This window comes from Hippoglossus hippoglossus, chromosome 7 (genome assembly GCF_009819705.1).
Source record: "Hippoglossus hippoglossus isolate fHipHip1 chromosome 7, fHipHip1.pri, whole genome shotgun sequence".
NCBI classification, from domain to species: domain Eukaryota; kingdom Metazoa; phylum Chordata; class Actinopteri; order Pleuronectiformes; family Pleuronectidae; genus Hippoglossus; species Hippoglossus hippoglossus.
The window spans coordinates 3,064,027-3,084,065 of NC_047157.1; the positions used below are offsets into that span (position 1 = coordinate 3,064,027).

The 20,039-nt window shown below is 40.9% G+C and overlaps 4 protein-coding genes across 8 annotated transcripts; 3 read left to right on the forward strand and 1 right to left on the reverse strand.

The window, feature by feature from the left end:
• The first annotated feature begins 201 nt into the window (after positions 1 to 201).
• Positions 202 to 1,469, forward strand: mrpl49 (mitochondrial ribosomal protein L49). The gene has a single exon (XM_034592005.1). It carries the CDS (start codon positions 230 to 232, stop codon positions 755 to 757), a length of 528 nt encoding a protein of 175 aa, XP_034447896.1. The 5' UTR covers positions 202 to 229; the 3' UTR covers positions 758 to 1,469.
• Positions 1,470 to 2,036: 567 nt separating this feature from the next.
• haus7 (HAUS augmin-like complex, subunit 7) lies at positions 2,037 to 5,186 on the reverse strand. 2 transcript variants are annotated; one of them, XM_034591980.1, is made up of 9 exons: positions 5,051 to 5,186; positions 4,480 to 4,595; positions 4,307 to 4,377; positions 4,081 to 4,142; positions 3,775 to 3,965; positions 3,006 to 3,117; positions 2,690 to 2,899; positions 2,484 to 2,595; positions 2,037 to 2,218 (listed from the first exon to the last, which is right to left on the reverse strand). In XM_034591980.1, the coding sequence occupies exons 1-9, from the start codon at positions 5,102 to 5,104 to the stop codon at positions 2,142 to 2,144; spliced, it is 1,005 nt and encodes a 334-aa protein (XP_034447871.1). In that variant the 5' UTR covers positions 5,105 to 5,186; the 3' UTR covers positions 2,037 to 2,141. The 2 variants fall into 2 exon arrangements, with proteins under 2 accessions (XP_034447871.1, XP_034447872.1); XM_034591981.1 differs by having other exon boundaries at positions 4,480 to 4,599; positions 5,051 to 5,155.
• Positions 5,187 to 6,268: 1,082 nt separating this feature from the next.
• On the forward strand, positions 6,269 to 8,425 carry las1l (LAS1 like ribosome biogenesis factor). The gene has a single exon (XM_034591972.1). The coding sequence runs from the start codon at positions 6,431 to 6,433 to the stop codon at positions 8,156 to 8,158; it is 1,728 nt and encodes a 575-aa protein (XP_034447863.1). The 5' UTR covers positions 6,269 to 6,430; the 3' UTR covers positions 8,159 to 8,425.
• A 1,416-nt stretch (positions 8,426 to 9,841) lies between these two features.
• On the forward strand, positions 9,842 to 12,998 carry crebzf (CREB/ATF bZIP transcription factor). 4 transcript variants are annotated; one of them, XM_034591987.1, is made up of 4 exons: positions 9,842 to 10,034; positions 11,092 to 11,911; positions 12,100 to 12,173; positions 12,585 to 12,998. In XM_034591987.1, the coding sequence occupies exons 2-3, from the start codon at positions 11,136 to 11,138 to the stop codon at positions 12,107 to 12,109; spliced, it is 786 nt and encodes a 261-aa protein (XP_034447878.1). In that variant the 5' UTR covers positions 9,842 to 10,034; positions 11,092 to 11,135; the 3' UTR covers positions 12,110 to 12,173; positions 12,585 to 12,998. The 4 variants fall into 4 exon arrangements, with proteins under 4 accessions (XP_034447878.1, XP_034447879.1, XP_034447880.1 ...); XM_034591988.1 differs by having other exon boundaries at positions 9,842 to 10,030; positions 11,077 to 11,911; XM_034591989.1 differs by having other exon boundaries at positions 11,092 to 12,173.
• The last annotated feature ends 7,041 nt before the right edge of the window (positions 12,999 to 20,039 follow it).

A 20,039-nucleotide genomic window follows, 5' to 3' on the forward strand; every position in this document is an offset into this window, starting at 1 on the left:
CAAGACTTTTAAATTTAATAAAAATGAATGTTCTTGTATTATTTTATTTATTTATTTTATTTCTGTAATGCGAAATAAATACATGAATAAATATTGAATTTCATTATGTTTTTAATAGAATTAAATAAGGATAAATGTATTTGAAAATCGTTTTTTTCATATACTGAATTGCCGAGCGCAGGAAGCTGTTGACTATTTCCGGGTCACGTTCTTTGAGCTGCCACACATCATGGCGGCCTCCTTCACCCTCAGCTCCGCGGTGCTCCGCAGAGCGCTGCACGGAGCTCTGAGCCTGCAGTGCCGGGCACAAGGAGCTCCTGCCGGGCTCAGGTTCCTCTGTAGTGCTGCTCCAGAAGAAAAGAAGACAAGAATAATAGAGTCCACGGAGGAATACGGCTTCGTGGAGCGGCTCATCCCGCTGTCACGGGTCCCTGCTCCGCCTAAACACGCCGGTCCCACCCCGTCTGGATGGATCCCTGCAGCGGACTCACCGCCGCCTCTGCCCTACATGATCCGCCGCTCCCGAATGCACAACATCCCGGTGTACACCGACCTGACCAGCAGCAGCCGCAGGACCACGCTCGTACGGAAAGTGGAGGGGGACATTTGGGCTCTGGAGAAGGACGTGAAGCAGTATCTGAAGGAGGTGACGGGGACAGAGCTGCCCACACAGGTCAATGAGGTCACCAAGACCCTGACGGTCAAAGGTCACTTCGATAAGGAGCTGAAGGAATGGTTGGCCGGCAAAGGCTTCTGAGCCCGGGGTGGAGAGGCGGCTGCAGGACCGTCCCAGACCGAGCTCAGGGAGACATGGAGAGGACACTGAGTATCTGCTGTCTACACTGTGATACTCACTGTAGTGTAGTACCATGAGGAAGAAGTTTGATCCCTGCCACTTCAGTGAACTCTTCCCCACCAGAGAGATGTTGAAGCTGTTGGATCATATTGTTTAATGGTGTATATACTTGTGTGTAATGAATGTAACATTAAATGTCAAAGCGATGCCCACTGCCTGCTGTTGTTATTCCACTGAATCCAGACACGACACTGGCTTCAAATGAAATCCACACCTGTTTGAGGTCTTCCTATGGACAGTTTGGCTTTTTTTGTTTATTGAATTAAAGGTGTGGTGTAAAACGTATCAATCCACGTGATATTAAATTTAAAAAACAGCAGGGAGGCTGATAACCAGAATCCAAATCCAAAATATTTAAATTTATTCAGTCACAATATTCAGATTTTGTGCAAATACAAATTAGGGTGAAGAGGAGGAATGTGAAACTCAGTTATTGTCATCCCTGAAACCAGTGTCCCATCCAAACCTGCCTATTTGGAATGGGCTGTTTGCTTGTCCTGTTGAAATACTGATTGCAGCTTTCTTTAAACTAAATTATTTGAGCCTGTAAAGCACTTAGCGACTTGTAAGGGAATAGTGCTCTACAAATAAAAAAATTCTTACTAAAATGAAACTGAATTTGCTTCATCACTGCTTTGTGTGGTTTAAATGCTGTTATGTTTTTTTCTTTTACCATGTAGTTATTTCAGAGGTCTGCTATGCAATCAACAATATTGAGACCCAAGTTCACAACTTTTCAAAATAAAGGCTCTGTAGTTCAGTTCCATTAAAAGCATTACATCAATATTTAAAGACAACTTGGTAGTTGAAGTGATTCTATGAATGTTGTCTGGATGGAGATCAGCAGCTGTGAATGTCTGTCAGTGGTGAAATTTTATTAAATCATAGAAATGATCCGTCTGTGATATTGACCCAGTTGCCAACCACTACTGTAGTTTATGAGAAGATTGAACACAGTCCACAGACTGAAGGCCCACTGACTGCTTGTAGCTTCAATTTGTATTAATATTGAATTTATTACATCAAAATTTACAATAGTGTTAAGCCAAAAAGATGAATTGTTTGCGATATGTGTTCCACAGACAGACGGCTCCATCAAACTGTTGAAAAGATGAGTGATGTGTCTACACAACCGGTCGCTCTCACTGGTTAACGTTTGTGAAATGAAACAACACAATCCTTAGTGGTCACAACTCTGAGTTTTAACACAAGTACAGATGAGCCTTTGAACAGCCTCCCAGTGTTACTGCATTATTCCAAGTGCTTCGCTCACTTCAGCACTCAGTTATTCATGGTCTGAAGATGTTGCCATCAGTGACAGAAAGTCTTTACTTCGCCTGGTAAGTTCTGCCAGTTGGTCCGCTGGAAAACAAACACAGAAAACCGAATTACTCCGAGCAGTGACATTAAAAATATACTCTCTATCTCCTCTTCTGTTCCTGTGCAGTGACGTTAAATAATGGTTAGAAAAGGGTTTTTTCTGAACATTGAGATGTCACTATGAATTCTGTCCACTTCATCACTGTATTCTATCTGACATAATTACACGGCACAGTGGCACAAAAACATAAAGCAGGAAACAAAATGACTGTATTAACAATGTGCAACAAACTGAGTATTCACTTACGTAGCGAGTGCTTCTCTCCTCTCCTCCAGTAGCGAGGTTGTGTTTGTAGCGCATTAACTTCTTCACTCATGGACGCAGAAGCTTCTGATACTTCATTTAACATATCCAACTCCTAACAAACGAGACACACAAGAGGAAAAGGCGTCAGTGACCTTGTTTCCACAGCTCAGGGTTGGTCAACCCGTTTCCTGCAAATGTTAGAGTACCGTGTTGCAGTCCAGCAGCAGTTGGTGTACTCTCTGGAAGACAGTGGTCTCTGTGCTGAGGCTGGGTGGATCTCTGCTGCAGTAAGCTCTCAAGTCTGTTTCATAAACATGGCTGAAAGTAGCCATCAACTGCTGGAGGTCACACGCTGCCACACGCAATGAGCTGGGAGAGAAGACGTCAGGACTCTGGGCCTCCTTCAGGAAGTCACACTAAGGAGAACACAATTCTTCTTACTGCGATGACCAAGTTTTACATCCTGTGTTTAGTTGAAGGCTCTATGACACCACAGGCATCAAGGGCCACATCAGCAAATACCTCTGACTGCAGCTGCTCCAGTGCTGACTGAGTCTCTTGAAGAAGGGCAGCCACATCAGCAGCCCCCTCTCTACTGGGCTTGTGAGAGGACTTGGTGCCTTTGTGTAAAGCTCTGTAAGGGGGACAAGTATAAAAGGCAACAGGAGATGCTGTGATACATGTAGATCCACAAAACAGCTCCAAATCAGCCACTATAGCTGCTTTCCGCCATACACTGGACATTCTGCAGAGAGGCTGTATGTGATAACGCAAATGTTCAATTGAGAGGCTTTTTCAGGAGTTTATCTTGCTAGTCCCTTGTAAGAATTCTGAAGAATGTCTGAATTAGTCCATGTGACCACACAGTAGGAGATCCTCCAGAGGATTCACAGTAAGCAAGTTGATGACGTTTCTAACACTTGCAATACTGAACTGAAGAGTCAAGAGAGCATTTGGTGATTAAGACCATTGCCAGTGTCCATGTTCTTTAAACAAAAAACGTGATCTCCACCACGGAATTAATGTTACATCCAGCCTCTGGGCCACCCCTTGCCTGAATGCTCCAGTCAAACATGTTCACAACAGCACAGAAATCTCCAGAGAATCTCCTCCTGCGTTCTTTATATGTGAAATGCAAACTCCGGAGAAAGACCCAATTGTACGGACATTCTCCAGAGTTCATGTTTGAAAACGGGAGCAGATATAACAGAAACAATGACAACATCCAGCAGATAAGAACAGGGATGTAATAAGTGTTTTGCATGAAATCAAAGAAACCATATATATATACTTGATGTGTGCAGGCCAGGGGTTGAATGTGGGTTCAAGCATTTGTGAGAGGTGAGGCAGATTCTCAGCAGAAAACACCTCGTTCAGTAACATCTCTGCATCCATTTTGTGCCCAGCAGACTTCCTGCAGCCTGGCACTAGAGTTAAAAGCTCCTCCAGGAATTGAAGCTGCCGGTAAGGACTTGCATCACCCTGGATAAATAGTTTGACAAATGACACAGACATGTCAGGACGTTTGTGTTTACCGTGGCAGTAAATGTATTTCTGTAAACTGATACATCTTTGCTCGTTTGACACAACATCTCACCCTGATCAGATCCAGGTCACCTGCTTTGCACAGCATCAGCTCCTGCCCAAGCAGAGCCATTTCTGTTCATACAAACAACAAACCACTGCAGTATAAGAGGTCAATTTAGTGTCAATGTTGAAAATATTGAGATATAGACTACTGAGAATATTTTCCTCTCCTCCTCAAGTTTTCTATCAAAAGACTGTACTGTGGGAAATAGTTGGCCTTTGAAAGACACCTTTACCTTTAGTTACAACATCTGAGTCTTTAGATCTCTTTGACATCGACTTGGAAGTGGCAAAATGTGGGTTGATACTGTAAAGTGACAGGTCAGGATAACACAGATGTTTTGTTTATTTGCTACTGTGAAAATGACAGATGCGAACCAGGGGGATGTTCAGTGTAAGATTTGACTACCTGCTGCAGATCCATGCCAGTATGTCAGTGCGGTGCTGAGAGGGAGTACAGAGCAGCTGCAACATGCTGTCTGCATCCTGTAGGTACAGACCTTCCACCAAGGGACAAGACGCAGCCTCAACAAAGACCAAACACAGACACAAGATTAAATTGAATACACTACCTCACTCTTTGCAAAACTATATGAGAGTAAACCGTGACAGCAGAAATATTTCATGAAAAAACTAAAGGTGCAGCAGTTCAGACTAAACCTTGAACAATTTCAACACTATCAGTAAGGTTTTATTGTGAATATTTCAGAAGTACTAAAGCATGAACCTTTCAAACAAATACTATTTTTTGTATGTGGAATTTTGTATAAAAATGTGTGAGAGAGAGAGATGTAGGTCCCACAGCAGTAATACACACAGCCTGTACCCTGAGAAGAACATGTTTTGTGAGTGCACTGCTACATGACCCACTGTGACTAACAGATAAGCTACTACAACTAAACTCATGAGAATAAGGAAGAACACAACCAAACTGTCCAGTTATATTTAACATGTCCTGCCGTCATGTTCAGTGGTCCTACCTGCAGTGCATCATAAACAAGTCGTACAAGCTGGTCTTTCGAAGCAGCCGCCATTTCCAAACAAACCGCTCACTTCTTCTTCGTTTGTTGGTGAACCACCGCCACCCTCTTCTTCTTTATTGGACACGGTAGACTAGACAGTCCAATTGCGTAATGCTGCCCTCTGTTGTTAAAAATAGGGCAGGCTTTCATAATCCAGACAGAAATTCTATTTTGTTCCAGGATTACCGTAACAGTACAATGCACAATAGAGTACAGTAGATTAAAACAACAGACTATTTCGTCTAAAATACAAGTTAAAATAGAAAATGAAGTGTAATACAAGTGAAAATGAAAATACAATGTGTGTATGGAGTAAATGCCATAGAAATCACCGAAGTGGCTATACAAACCTTTATTACCATCATAACTAAGAACAGACATCATAAAATGTGTCTATTGTTCACCATAGCATGGTAACAAAAAAGGAATCAAACTTAAGTTGACATTTGAGTTTAACGGACATGACGAGCACAACTAAGAACAGGTGAAAGAAAAGAATCAACAGGATGGAGGAGAGACATTAATATAATAATAAGGCAGTAACTAGAATAGGCATTTTCAGATACAATACCAATCAAAAAAATTGTTTTGACAAGTCTGGTATAGTCAATGTTTTAAAACAGTCAATAATACATAGACTTCTAAATACTGATTTAAATGTTTTTGAGAGGATTTCAGCAAAGTAGTCATCAAAGTGAACGTTGTATATCCCCCTCTCATATTTGTTTGTATGTATGTTATGTAATGTCAATGTCTATCTGCTCTCTGCGACTGTTTTCTATGCATTTTATTTATGTTTAAATACAAAAGAAAAAAGGACCAGTTAAATTACTGATACATACTCCGTCTCTATAGGTGACGGTATAGCGCCTTAACGATGGGTTCCAGCCGCGGTAAAAAGGAAAAGAAGAAGTGTAACTTCCGGGAGGACTTCATGTCAGGATCGGATTAAAAGACGAAAAGCCAAATATCACATTAAAAAGTAAGGACATCAAAGAATTAACATCGTCTTCTAATTAAATATTTAAGATAAACAGGACTCAAGAAAATAAATTTACTAAATTTTAGTTTAGTTTGTCTGTTTGCTGCCAATCTACTGTTCCACACTCCAGGCCAGAAGGTGGAGGTAATGCAACCTATAAGCTGGTTTGCCAACCGCCAATAAACACCAGAAGAAGAAGAAAACCTTCCGGGTGTGATACTGTCGCTACCAGGCTGAACTGTATCTGTCTATATTCACTCAGTTTCAAAGCGCAGTTTGTGTGAGAGACTGAAGAGAGCTGCTCTTTCTATGTGTTTACGCCTCTAACGTAAGTCTACGCTGCTTCCGCTGATAACATGAAGAAGAGGAGCTCGGAGAAACGGCGCCATGTGGTAGCATGGGTCAACAAAGCGGAGTGGGACCAGGTGCTGGAGTACCTGTACTCCAAGGACTCCTCCTTACAGAGGTATGCGCTGCACAGGGTCTCTGCCTGGAGGTCCAGGTACGCCAGCAGCTGCCCTGTGGCGGTGGACTGCACGGCGGACCTGGTGAGGTGTCAGGTGCTGGACCGGTGTGGACAGCTGGACGGAGATGATCTGGTCCTCCTCTACGGAGCAGCTCTGGTGCGATTCGTCAATTTGATCACCGAGAGGCAGCAGGGAAAAACTGCCCGGCCACTGAGACGGCTGGCGGGGAACCTGAACATCCCAGAATGGGTGGTAAACCTGAGGCACGACTTCACACATCGCAAGCTCCCCACTTTGAAATGGTGCAGGAAGGGGTGTGGCGTGGTGCTGGAGTGGCTCCAGCACGAGTACTGGTCCAGGCAGCTGGGAGGAGGTGCTGGTGAGGACTGGGAGTCGCAGTCCGATGGAGAGGATGAGGAGATGGACCTGAGACGCCAGGAGGATGATCTCATCGCAAGGCAGAAAGAAAAGGAAGCCTACATGAAAGCAAGAGAACTGCTGATTTCTTTTGAAAAGGAGCAGTACCAGGCTATTAATGGGCTTCATGAAGACACAGAGAAGAGCCTGTGGCCAGCACCCTTTGCAGACATGAGCTGGTTACTAGGTGAGATCAAGCAGTTTGCTGTGGAGTCGAGTGATTGGCTGATCGACGTATTGCTAGAAGATGGATTCCTGGTTCCCACTGTTGAACAGCTGGAAACATTAGGCTGCGACACTTCTGCAAATGCCAGTCCCACTGAACCCAAACTCCCTCGAGCCCTCCTGCGCTTTTGGCTGCCCCTCCTGAAGATGCTCAACTCACCAGCCTTCATTCACTTCCTCCTGGAGAAGCTCTTTGTTGAGCTGAAGCTTCTCACCAAAGAGTGGAATGATCACAGGGCTTTCTACCTCTCTGCTTGGATTTCTGAAGTCATCCTCTGTAACAACAACAAGTTTGAATACCATTTTGAAACCAAGGGCCAGAGGAAGGCCAGAATCAAGGACAGGATTTTTGTGCAACGTATCCAGCTGAGGTGGCAGCAGGTGCTCTCAGCTTGTCTGGATGCTCCCTGTGTCAGCACGCCTCACCTGCTCCAGGTAATCCTGGATGACATGGAGCATCCTCTCCCCCGGGAAACCAGACAGAAGCTGCTCCAGCTCTGCTCCATCTACACGCAGACCGCACACTCAAACTACGACCCTTCTATGGAGCAGAAACGACAGCCCATATACACACTGGAGAGTCTGCACGAGAAGCTGCAGCATTCAAGGCACCACAGCCACCCCAGGCGCTCCAGGGCTGACCCGGAGCGGAGTGAAGCCTCCCAGGAGAACAAATCAGCCAATGCTTTGGCCGAAAGAGCGAAGCTGCTCAGAGGTTCTCCGTGGCAGCTGTGTGCAGATAAAGTTCTGTGGAAGAACTATCCTCTGGGTAAAATTCCTGGACAGTCAGATGACCCCTCCTGCCTGATGTTGGAAAACTACTCAACCATGACTGTGTTTGACCAGCCGGTGGAGCTGGAGAGTAACACGGCTCACAACGCCCCAGGAGTGTCTGCAGCAGTGAGGACGGTGGATGGTCCTCTTTGGAACCACAGTGATGTTAACAGGCTGAAATCTGGACTGCAGCTCTTTTGAATTGCAGTACTGTGAAATCTACGCTTTCGGCTGCTGGCACTTCACTGAATCTGAGCTCTCTGTTATTTTGACTCTTGGAAAAAGAAACTAAATGTTCAAAATACATGAACGTCAACACCAAACAGAGTTTGTTTTGGGACAAAACAGAGCAAATATTCACTGGTTCCAGCTTCTTACATGTGAAGAGTTACTGCTTTTCTCTGTTTTATCATTTGTGACTGAATACTGGTTGTTTTCATTACTATTAAATACAAATTATCTCAAGTACTATTGAAAAATGTCTAGTAGTTCCCAGAGGCCTTCAGTTAATTAATCTGACCAACAGCCCAAAACCGTAGATGTATTTACAAGTTTCTAAAGGTTTACACACAAGATTTGTCAAAGAAAAGATAATTCATTAGGAGATTAATAGCTGTTAAAAATAACTTAGTTGCAGCCTAAGTTGTTAATGTGAAGCATTTATAAAATCCCTGATGCTATCTTCTGTTTACAATATTTTCAATAAAGACTAAGGTAGAACTCATGCAGAAATTCAAAACATCCTATATGGTAAAGACAACAAAGTGTGATAGAGTTGGAAAGTGATTAATACAGTTAGATATGTTCTGCTGCTCTGTTCTTCTGTTGTGCACTTGTGTTCAATAAAAACTTTTCTCCACTGAAGGAATATGATTGTGTTTTTCTTTGCGGGGTTTGTGGCGCTGAATAACAGCACATGAGTTTGTCCACTTAAGGTATGAGTTGTAATGAAGGATTGGACAAACTGGCCAACAAAAAAATAAAAGAATTCTCTCAAAATCAATCAAGATCATTGTATGGAGAGAAATTAATAAAGAGTGGCAGCAGCACTGGCATCAGGAGACGAGAGGAAGACACTTACATTCCATTCAGTACAGAGTCGGTATTGAAAGAAGCGGGGAAGGATGGTGCCTGTCATGATGTTAGTAATAGACCAGTATATGTCATATTTTAGAGAAGCATCCTGCTGGTTTTTGTCAATATTAAGATGAGATAAAACTTTATTGATCCCATGCTGTTACAGCAGCAAATAGTCAGAATGAGGAAGACAAGAGAATAAAAAAGGCAATAGAATAAAAATAAGAAATGAAAATACAGAATACATACATAATTTAACCCTTTCACCATAGTAATATTGTATAAAAATGTACTTGAGTAAAGTGCAGTGGCACAAGATATATATATATGTATACTGTATTTGTGCATTAGTATACGGAGATAGTATACAATTTAATATGAATATAAAAAGGTGCAGCTACGTATATAAATGGGAGAAGAGTTATACATGAGAAATAATATAACATATTATATTATTGGTATATGTTGTGCAGATAATATGCAAGAGGACACAAATGACATTTTGGTTAAAAAAAATGAATTACTGCCAGGTAGAAAAAGAATCTGAAGAGCTCGAAGTGTTTAATTGCAGGAAGTATGTAGAAGAGAGATAAGACTTGAAGAAAGTCCTGTGTCTGCACATTTGTAATCAGCCCTGTTTGTGGTGGGTGGTCTTATGGCATTACTTTAACTTTTATGTTTTTCTATTTTACTTTAAACTTCTCTGTATTTTGGAAATTTCAACTAAAGGAAATAAAAAAAAAAGGAATCGCTCCACTCTCCAGTCCAGCAGGTGGCGGTATTGCATCAAGAGGTTATTAACCGACCAAGATATAACAAACAAAAAAAAACTGAAGAAAGAAGAAGGAGCGTGTGTGCAGGTTGACTTCGGTCTCCAGTCGTTGCGTTATTGTTTTATTTTCATGCTGTGAAAGCTTTTCTTCACATCCGGTGACTCTACTCGGAGGATCTCTTCCCCTGTCGCTGATTGTTGTTGTCTATTTAACGAGTCGTGAGGTAAGTCGTTTGTTTAAACATCCTGCGTCATGCTCCCGCTCTGTTGGTTAAAGATGGCGCCTCGTGGCTGTAGTTCTCTGCAGCTGCTGCTAAATGTAGATGTTGAATTCTGTTTAAACGTTGATGAACATCCATTGGGAACGTTTATCTAAATTCATGTTAACCACATTCAGCTAACGTGAGCTGGGCGCGAAACGACCGAGGCCTTGTTAGCAAGCTGAAGCTAACGTAAGAGCGCTTAATGGCACAAATAATCATGTAAGACACTGATTGGGATAATGAAGTGCATTTCCTGCTAATACACTAACGGTGATAATATATGTTTAGCAGAGAATGTATCTGACTGTGTGTTTATATAGTGCGTTCGTTGTTAAGTGTAGTGGTAGTGTCAGTGCTAACGCTATCGGGCCTAGTTTACGTAATAAGGCACAACGTTGGAGATACGTTTAGCTAACGCACTCCGTTGTCCCCGCAACTTTTAGAAAATGGATCTCAGGAGCAATCTATGTAAAATAGAGAACAAGGTTTATATTGAGTAACCATATAATTTGAATAACTAAAACGTTTTTATATAGTTTTCACTGAATATCAGCATGCTTTACTAATTGCAATGGTTGCAGTTAAGTCAAGCTAACTTAATTGCTAAAGTGTTGATGTTGTGAGTAATGTATTTACACAGATGCATATTTTAAACTATTAGCTGTAAAATGCCTCACAAAGGACACGCACAGAACATGAAATCAAGTGCATCTACACAATTCATCATTTTAAAATCAGACTGCAAGTAAAGGAGCACTTAAAACTATTTGCAGGTCAAATGTACAAAAAACAAAAGTATTAGTTAAAAAGCCTTTCAGTTAAAGTCAGCTGGAATGACTATTTAGAATTAATATAATTGTCGAGAGTAACAAATAATCATAGGTCATGCATTTGTTCAAAGTAACCTTTTTGATCCACTCTGACTTAAGTTAATATCAAAATTTTCCTTGATAAATTTATCAGTTTGCTGTTACTCCCTTAACGATATACTTTCTTTGTCTTCATAGTTGAGGAATCATAAGATACCATCTGGGCAGCATCTCTGCAGTCCCACCGTCAAGCCACAATGATCACCAGAAGAAGAGGCCGCGCTATCAACAAGACAGAGCCTCTTGAGGTTGAAGTGGTGGATGCAGTTGAAACTGTAGAGGATCTCCCACATCCCTCTGAGGGCTTCCTAGCTGAAGATATTGACACAGATGGAGTAGAGCTAGATGATCTGTTTGGACTTGAAGAATTAAAATGGACACTTGAAAGAGATGCTGCGTCCCCACTCTTCGATATGGAGTTGGCTGATCTCGGAGTGTACTGTGTCAAGGATCAAGATTCCGGGTTCGAAGCTTCAACTGCCTCGTCTCCGGAGAGAATGGCATCAGACTTGAAGACCATGAACAGACAGTACCAGTCAAGTGACGTGATCAACAAAAATGCTGTTGCTGCCAGATTGAACCGTCTCAAGAAGAAAGAATACGTCAACAGCCTGGAGAAGAAAGTTGGCGTCCTATCGACAGAAAACAACGTGCTCAAAAAGGAAAATTCTCAGCTGACCAAGAGAGTGGAAGAATTGGAAGATGAGACCAGGTACCTGAGAGCTGTGCTGGCCAATGAGAGCATGTTAGCCCAGCTCTTGTCCAGGCTGAGCGGTGTGAATGGGATGAAATTATCTTCCTCCCTTTTCCAGGGCCCTGATTCAAACGACCACGACTACGCCTTACCCAGGAAGCGTGTGAAAGTGGAGGAGAAAGAGACATCTGGTGGCGTGTGTCTACATGTGGACAAGAACCACGTCTCAGTGGAGTTCTGCACCAAGTGTGCAGAGAGTGCAAGCACATCACTCAAAATGTAGGGTCAAGTACTTATCTCTGTTTTCAGATATTGAGACTGAACTTAATATGGCTCAGTGTACTGAACTTGTTGAAGGTGGCTGAACACTGTTGAGTTAGTTAAGTTTAAATAAGAACTGCTGAATGTGCATGTGTTTCTGTGTGATGATGGATTAAGTACACGTTACTGCTAAACCTTGTTGACAGTTTCTTCTAGGTAATGGTTGATCCACCATGCGGGATGAGTGGCTTTCTGAACACCTTGCCTGCTTGACTCCATGGTAAGGATCAGACAAGAAAAGACTTTGTTTTTGACAGACCTGAAGCGTTCAGCAGCGAACTTAGTACTTCATTTTTTATTCAGTTCTTGTTCCGAGCTAGTGGATATTGAGTACTTTAATTATTTCCTTTTGTTTATGGTTTATTTTAGGAAATGGTTTGATTTTAGTTAACATGTGACTAATAGTACAATTTAAAGTTTCCTGAACGCTAGAATATAAAGATGAAGGTGAAGGTCCACAAAGAGTTATTTCTGCATCAGCTGCCAAATTGGAACACAAATTGGAGTGCGATAAACTGTTTAAAAATATGTTAATGCTTTGTTTTGATAAAAATGTATCTCTTTGTGAACCTTCACCACTGTACAAAAGAATGCCTTCATTTAGCGCCACCTATTTTTCTTTATGCTAAAGTGGATTCTGCTGGTGGAAGGCGAAGAGACTGGACAAGCTGCTGCCAACGTGGCCTGGTATTTTTTTAAAGGTAGTATCGGTACCAAATGGTATAAGTGATTACACTCTCCCAAAACTCCACAACATCAGTAGATGTAGGTCTTGGCAGTGCAGCAGGAGGGCTGACTGCACCAGCTCCATTACTTGGAGCAATGTCACCAGAAGCTTGATAATCTCAGAATCATATCTTGTATATATTTACATATTTGAATGTATTCAATACATACATCAACTGATGAAAATAACCATTTTGGTTAAATGTGATAAAGTGTAAATCTGTATATATCTTTGAATACATATTGTTTGAAGTCAATGACCTTTGAGAAATGTTGGACAAATAAATCATATTTTCATTAAGTTTGAGTTACAAATATCTACTGTGTCTTGCTCTGTACTGTTGATATTAATGCCTCTCTTCTTCTCTTTCTAAACAGCAAGCTCTCTGCCAAAAAGGGCTTAACTTTTCCTCAACTTTTGGGTCAAGTCTGGTAAAGGTTGTCAAAGGTTGTCAATGGCCAAGACCTCATTTGATGGAAGTTCAGAGCATGACAGTGCCCACTGAGATATATTATGCTACCCATGTTTTTTCCCAATTACTTCAAATCAATTAAATTACACCCAGTTATTTATTATTTTTAACTTTGTTGCTATTAAAATCAAATGGGGGGTCAAGCGAATCCTCGATGACGTGTGTTTCCACTACCTCACAGCAGGGGTTAGCTGCCTTCTTGGGCTAGCCAGACACATTCAAATGTGTGTCGGCATCTGTAGAGCACTTAAAGGGATAGTTCACTGAAAAATGAAAATTCACTCATTAACTAATCACCACCATGCCGATGGAGGGGTGGGTGAAGTGTTTGAGTCAACAAAACACTTCTAGAGTCTCGGAAGTAAACTTTGTTAGAGTAGAATCCAATAAAATTGAAGTCAATGGTGGCCTAGACTTCAGACATAATTTTTTTTGTGAAAAAAACATAACATGCCTCTATACTGCTCGTGTGGTGTCATCCAAGTGTCCGCAAGCCCCGACATTCATATTTGACTTGAAACAGTCATTTACACATATTTTAAGCCTAAATGTCTACTGATATCTTCCTACGAGGTGCATTCACGGACCGTCAGACATGCTAACTTCCGGTAGCTTAACCACTTCTGGTGGACTTTTAGGCTTAAAACACTGTAAATGACACCATTTCGAGTCGAATATAAATGTCAGGACTTGTGGACACTTGAACGACACCACAAAAGCAGTATGGAGGCATGTTATGTTTTTTCTGTTTTATTATGTCTGAAGTCTAGATCACCATTGACTTCAATTTTATTGGATTCTGCTCTAACAAAGTTTACTTCTAAGACTTTTACTATCCCTTACACTGGATCTGAAATGAACGATGTCATGTGGGTAGCCTCACTCTTGGGTGCTATTGAAGTTGTATGCTATTGAATAATGACCTATAGTGTTGCAGCCCACCAATGTCTCATTTGTCCTGCCACAGTTTCATCCATTTTTCACACTTCCCATAACCTAAGATCTTTAACTTAGTGTTTTGGCCTGTTGCCAGATCATACTGAGTTGGTAGTTAGTGAGAACAACTAAAGTCTTTACTGTCTGCAGCAGGCAAGGGGAACTGGCCTTAACACCTGCCCTCTCTGTGTACCCTATTGTTCCTATGCATATGATAAAGTATGCCCAGAAGCTGCCATAACATAGTTTGCAATTAAGTCCTGTTAAAATCAGAAATACTGTCAAATAGATACATTTACCTTTCTCTTTGTTACTGAACTCTGTTACTTTTTTGTCCTATGATAAAGCTTAGTGGTCTTTGCTAATAGCTGTTTTGCATTTTAATTAATTTCTTTAATGCTACAACTGCTTACAGGAAGTGAGCTATTATTTGAGCGATCTCCAATTCCCATTGGTAGACAAACGTTCAGTATTCCTAAATGGTAATGTGATGTGTGCGCTTTTAGATGTTTTAGTTGGACAGAGGTAGTTTCTGAAGTGTAGAAAAAATATGGTTCATTATGAAACCATGGCAGGAAAAAATTGAATATGGTGGGCTGCCACTGTCTACATAATTCATGCAAAACATTGCTTTGACATGGTGAGATACAATGTTAGCCTTGGCCAAGGTATGCACTCTCAGAGCTCCCCTCTAGTGTCTAATACTGCATGTAGGAGGAGTACAGGCAGAAATGAACGACATCTCCCTCCTTTTGGGGTGCAACAGAAAATATGCACCATTAGTGTAGCTCGGCTGCCTGGGGCCATTCACAGCAAAGCATGGAAAGATTGTTAAACGGAAAATGGACAGACCAACTAGGCTTGAAATGGGTAACCAGTATAGTGGCTTTTTCTTTATCAGATTTAAAGTAATAGTAATTTAGGGAAAAGCCATTTATTTCTTTGATTGTGTGTTAAGCTTGAAATTGCAGGCAGCGCTCTGTTAGTCGAGCTCAACAAAAATACAGAGTCTGACATTTATCTGTTAAATCCAAACAGATAATCAAGTTTTACAACCTTTTTGTAGACATGTACTGTATAATATATGGTTTATAAAGGGCTGTATGTGTGAACGCCAAAGTCTGAGTGAGATCTTCCGGCCAGTTCCCTAGTGTAAAGTCGGCAGAAAGTCCAGACTCGATGTGAGAACACAGCGGGAGATCCTCTGCTGGCTTCACTGAGAGCGAGTGGGTGTGCTGATGAAGTTTCTAACACACGACTCATGCAAATATGAAAAAATAAGTGAATTATCTGGGGTTCAAATAGCGGAGCAATACATGTAGAACGCACTGAAAATGTAAAGTGAGCTTTTGGTGATCATAGCCGACACCGGGGTAGATGTGCTATAGACAAAAACATGTTATTTCCAGAGCAGAATTAATGCCTAACATCCTTTAGTATGCTGCATCACTCCAGACAAAGTCCCAACCCAATTCTGCGGACTTTCTCCAGGGGTCATGTCTGAAAACAGCTTTCGTCAACCACCCATGAAATAGTCCTGCACATTAACCCTATTAGACCCCGAACTGTCCTTTTTACACTCCCAAGTCTTGAAAAGATTGAATAAACATAAGTTCATCGGTAATTAGATTTGCGGTTGGTGTTTTGTTAGTTTAGGCTAAAGTCAAGTAAGCTGGTGTCACTGTTTCCAGTCTTAATTTGAAGTGGTGCTGGCTCTAGTTTCTTGTCTATACTGTTGTGAGACATCAAACCTGTGACTGTCCGCAAGCAAGTTATGAGGTCATTCCTCAAACCATCACCTGTTGAACAGCCTCCTCCTATTGACTTGTGTATCAGACAAAAATGATCTAAGTTTTAGTGTTACCTCTATTTCGATGTAGACTTCACTATAAAAGTAAAGATGTAAACGGATCAAAAGGTATGTTATTTAAAACAGACGACAGTAATACTGGTACCTTTTGAGAGGTCAAATAATACAGCAACCTTTAACATGCATTGAAGCAAACCGAGAGATACATTTGTTTTATTAAACCACATAACTTTGAGTTCCTATCTATCTCATCCTCGGGTGCCTAAATTTATGTTTGGTTAGAATATACATTTCATTTGACAACAATGGTAAAAGTAGTGCTGTTACTTAGTTTCCCTCAAACTCTACACACCCCCTTTACATCTAAAGCAGCCTATGCTCTCATCTTACCACTATGATTATATAGCCTTGTTTAAGATTGACTGCATTATATTAAATAAGGGTTTGAGCCTCTACAAGTGAATTGTATACAGCACCAATAGAAATAAAATAATTGGTTAATTGACAGCAGCACGGTCATAAGTGTTTGACTTGGATACATGGGCTCAAACCTCTGAACAACAGTGATTGGCAAATGGAGTCATTCAGATGTTATTCCATAGTGTTACTTAAAGGTTCAGTTCGTGGGGTTATGATGTGAATACGTCACCCTGCCCTTTAAAGTGTGAAGAAGACACTTGGAACGGGAGGGAGACATGAAAGGCCTTTAGAGCCAGTGCTTTGTTTGTCCATTCTGGGCAGCTTACACACTTGACCTTTAAAGCTACTGATGAAATGGTAAACTACTGATTGCAGTCATGTCAACTGATATCTATGAACATGGAAACCTCCTGTCCACCTTACAAAGGCTAGGCCAGTATTCTTTCCAACTGTTCTGCAGCAAATCAGTCCTCTCAGATGACAAAAACAATATTTTTATTGTGAGTTTAAACTGCAGTTTGAAACAGCTCTTGACCCAATTTTATTGGTTTAAAAACAATTCTATATTTTGTTAAAACTGTAGCAGTAACAGTAAATTTGTTCAATGCAAATTTTGCTGCAACAAGTAGGTGTTGAGTTTAGAGTCACCTCCAGTATTTCTGTTCGGTCAGAACTTTGAGCTGCGTATAGAGCTCTGCATTGTCTCCCAACAGTCAAGTCCTTGGTACCACCATTAAAAAAGTTAAACACTTATCAAACTTCACAGGTTGGAGTAAATCACGCATATCTAAGTCTCCAATCTATGGAAGAGTATTTGGGTCAGAAAAGGAACATTTTAATCTCACATTGCAGAATTAAGTAGAAAATTCTAGATTAAAGTCAAACTTTGAAGTGTATATATATCAAATGAATAAGTGCCTTTGACAGCCTCTACAACATGCCTTGTGTAGATGAATTGGTGAAATTGTTCTTCGAAATCCCATTTTAACAATCAATCTGAAATTCTTCCTCTTTTGAAACAGTGGTTATCTGTATGAAGATGATATTTTTACAAAGACAGTCATGAAAATGTGTTTTATACTCTACATCATTAAAAACTTGCAGCTGGCTTTATAAACCTTATAAATATTACTAGTACTACATTGTGTGGTAATGTAGAGTGGTTCAGTTACCTACTGCTCCCATGATCCTGTTCAACACCAACACGCTACCACAATTATTAGTAGTATTACTATAACGTTTTTTTATTTATCATTTTATTTTATAGTTGCCCCATCCATAAGGGCTGCCTTATGCCCTGGCCTCTGTTGGTCTGCCAGAACAATCGTGTTCCAAGAACAACGCAACTTCTCAATATCTAGAAACATTTTTAATATATGATAAAAAGGTCCTTTGGAGTCTTTTGTCACAAGTGTAAGTCACGTTTATAGTCTTCTATAAGTCTATAAACTCTCAATTCTTTGTGAATGGAGTCCCCCACCAGAACTACTGACAAATCTGATCATGTATGTACCACGATGAGCCAAAAAACTCTTGGATGAATTAATGTCAGTGGCCTCAGTTCGCACTGGTGAGTAACTACTGACAGACGTCCAAGGAAGGACGAACCATTGGAAGTGTGTTGGCTGAACTGACACAAGGAACCCTGTGTCTCAAGCCCTATAAAATGTTAATGATAATCGTGGGATGATTGTCACAACACATGGGGCTGTAGAGTAGTCATAGCCATTCTGGCAATAATGTTCTGGTTGAGTATCTGGAAACTAATAGCACATGTTTTGACGTGTCTGATGCAGTAACGCTGCGTTCGATGAAGGTGCCTTGTCCTGCTCTATACTGTAACATTGTAACATGTCACTTGGAGGAGTGGGGGTTTAAATAAGAAAATTAATGATAGCTGAATTCCATAAAGGTAGGGTTGATCATTTTTTTCAGAAACACACCTTATTTGTTGAAATCGTCTTCACGTCACAATTGCCATCAATAAATAAAGTTGTCTAAGAAAAAAAGCCGGCGTCTGATGCCCTCAAAGGACTGTTGACATTTGATATTCATTTGGACTGAATGAAATCATCGGTTGGCGTACCCGTCTGTCTCTAACTGACCGACCTGCCCATGCTCTCACTGCACCTGACTGGAGTCCAGCCACAGAGATGATAGCCAGAGGTTAGTGAGTGAGTCTCTGCTCTTCTAGCAGTTGTCAGTACACGTTCATGGGGTGGGATTTATCTAGGCCTTCAGCAACTAGTTGAAAACTAATTTTGTTATCGATTGGTCTGTTATAATACGTCTCCTGAGGTGTGGGCAGTAAATCAGACAATCCTGTGCCTTGTGTAGCTCACGTGATGACGCTGTCTCCTCTCTGAGGTAAGCATTTAAAAATGGTGGAGACAAACACTGCTATTGGTGCATTCAAACCGAAAGTGACAATTTTTTTTGTCAATGATATCTATAACACCATCCAGACTAGTTTAAACTGAATTTAACTGAATTAAAGACATGTTGAATGACAATTACTATCAGGATTAGAAGCTGCTTCAGTGTTAGGGTCCTGATATTGTTCATGACTCATTGGTGCACATGAACACAACAGAGCCATTGTTTTATTTCCAACTACTGGAAGAAATCTGTTATTGAATGTGACCAAGGTCGTCTCACCAGAGATACTGATGTGTCCGGTGAATCCAACAATGTTTATTCACCAAGATGAATGTGTACATTTTAAAAGTGGTGCTGTCCACCTACCTGACCAGGATACCTGCCAACAGGAGGATATGACCATGCCAACTGTCAGCTCTTACAGCTGTTTTGATACAACCTGCTCGTCACAGTTTGAAGTGACTAAAGTGAAATTAAGGGGAAATGTACATAATCATCCTTTTAGACTTAAAGCCATTAGGCCTCAGAAGAAAAAAAAAAGAGGAAAAACTACTCGCCCACCATTTCTAATATATTACATATCATAGTATTTATGTCATTTTTTTTCACACATAAAGAATAGACTATAAAATACATAAATGGGTGGCATTTCACCACAAAGCACCGGACATCTTACTATGGATTGAATGGGAAGTTTTTCACATTTCTATTAATACTGGAAAACTATTTTTATATTTTTTCAAAATGGATTCAACATGCAAACATCTAGATGTTGCCACAGAATCAGTTTCTGTAGTATGCCATTTACAAATGGCTACTGTTACCCATGTGGGAAACTTATAGATGTTAACTTTACCTTTGGGCACAATCAACGTGGGCCTCTTGTTCCAACGTTTCTAGGAAGCCTGAATTTGGGCCTTCACCTTTTTAAAAACATTTTTTACAGCATATGATAATTGTATTATGCATTGATTTCAGCTGCAAAGGATTACATTTTTATGGGAAAGTATTTTTTTTACTAGAAAATAGGTAATTTAAATGGATGAACAGTCTCATATAAATACTGTCAGTTCAGGGTGTGTTTGAGATTGCAGGTAGTCCACATACAGTCAGAACGATAAACATCTCAGTTACCTGTCACCAGAGGTTTAAATGTAAAACCATTTTTAAACATGATCTCCAGAGGATCTCTGCAGAATTGGGTTTCTCCCGAGTTTTTTCTTTCACACATGAACAATTCAGCAGGAAATTCTCTGCTCAGACACATTCACAACGGCAACAAATCCTCCGCAGGATTCAGGTGAGAGGTGGCGCAGCAGGCAGAGGCAGGACGTAGCGTATT